This window comes from Perkinsus marinus (genome assembly GCF_000006405.1).
Source record: "Perkinsus marinus ATCC 50983 genomic scaffold scf_1104296977064, whole genome shotgun sequence".
Taxonomy (NCBI): Eukaryota; Perkinsozoa; order Perkinsida; family Perkinsidae; genus Perkinsus; species Perkinsus marinus.
In genome coordinates this window covers 40,110-41,168 of record NW_003200286.1, presented here as the reverse complement: position 1 = coordinate 41,168, position 1,059 = coordinate 40,110, and the positions used below count along the sequence as shown (strand labels likewise).

At 42.0% G+C, this 1,059-nt stretch overlaps 1 protein-coding gene across 1 annotated transcript in view; it reads left to right on the top strand.

Annotated features, from left to right (window-relative positions):
• Pmar_PMAR024666 (pentatricopeptide repeat-containing protein, putative) overlaps positions 1-1,059 on the top strand; it is a gene marked incomplete at both ends in the record, with an annotated part of 6,638 nt that overhangs the window by 5,247 nt on the left and 332 nt on the right. The window contains 2 exons of the mRNA XM_002764464.1: positions 699-785; positions 840-922. Of these exons, the coding sequence (XP_002764510.1) occupies positions 699-785; positions 840-922 (170 nt within the window). The remainder of the gene's footprint in view (positions 1-698; positions 786-839; positions 923-1,059) is intronic.

The following is a 1,059-nucleotide window of genomic DNA, read 5'->3' as shown; positions in this document are numbered from 1 at the left end:
AGGCCTTCGTGACGAAGGGGAGGAGCTCACTTAGTCCACGTCTATTGATTCGATCAATGAATTTGACATAGGTCCCCGGTTCGATCCCCGAATAGGGCACTTTTCCGTCATTAAAGTTTTTCGTGCATATCTTTTCATTTTTTTGTTCGCATAATCGAGTTTTCCGATTTCTATCTACACCTCGGCATATAGAGGAGTCGTTTGATCTATCTGATAGCCTCCTACGCTGCGTAGTTAAGCCAGAATAATTCTGCACGCACGCACAACGCAAAAGTGTCTGTTGTTGCGGTATATGCTCCGCTCGCTTCGCTCGCTCCGCAATTTTGTATTCAGTTCGAGACGGTGTGGGAAAATATGCACGTCGTCAACTACATGTGTAGGTGACATTCGTGGAAATTTTTAGGAATTTATCATTGGTTTCTTTACACTCGTACTCGAATTCGTATGTAAACTTCTGTACAATTGAGGAGGAAACTTCTAAACTCAGCTGAGGAAAGCGAACATATATTTCTCCAACACTGTACATGAATTTATAATGTTTCCGGGAGGCGCAACTCATTTTGAACTTCCCACGTGGATTGAACTCCCTATGATCTACCATATCTCTTCCATAGTCAGATGGGAATTGAGTGTTCTTCTGCGTAAAAACGTCCCAAAAATTTCCTCCGGGTGATTTTTTCACAATCGTTTGTTTTTAGGTGTGCATCGATTCGGCAGAAGTGCTTGTTAGAAGGCCCTAGAAATGTTCATATCATTGGTGGAGACGCTCGAGAATGTTTACCGATGTAAATTTGTCGCGCGCCATGAAATTAATCCGCACATGCGTATTGTTTTTTCAGGTTGTTGCCGTTGAGCTGCGTGTCTGAGGTTCATATTAATTTTCCGGAGCCGCCAGTATGGCATGATGCTTGTGCGAGAGAAGGTAAGGAGCATCAATCGATCATGATTTTCTCGTTATAGTGAATACTGTCGTGATCTGTGTGGGAAAATATGCACATGGGCGACTAGTGTAAATGTGTCGGTGACAATATATAACAATATAATTTTGAATAAATAATA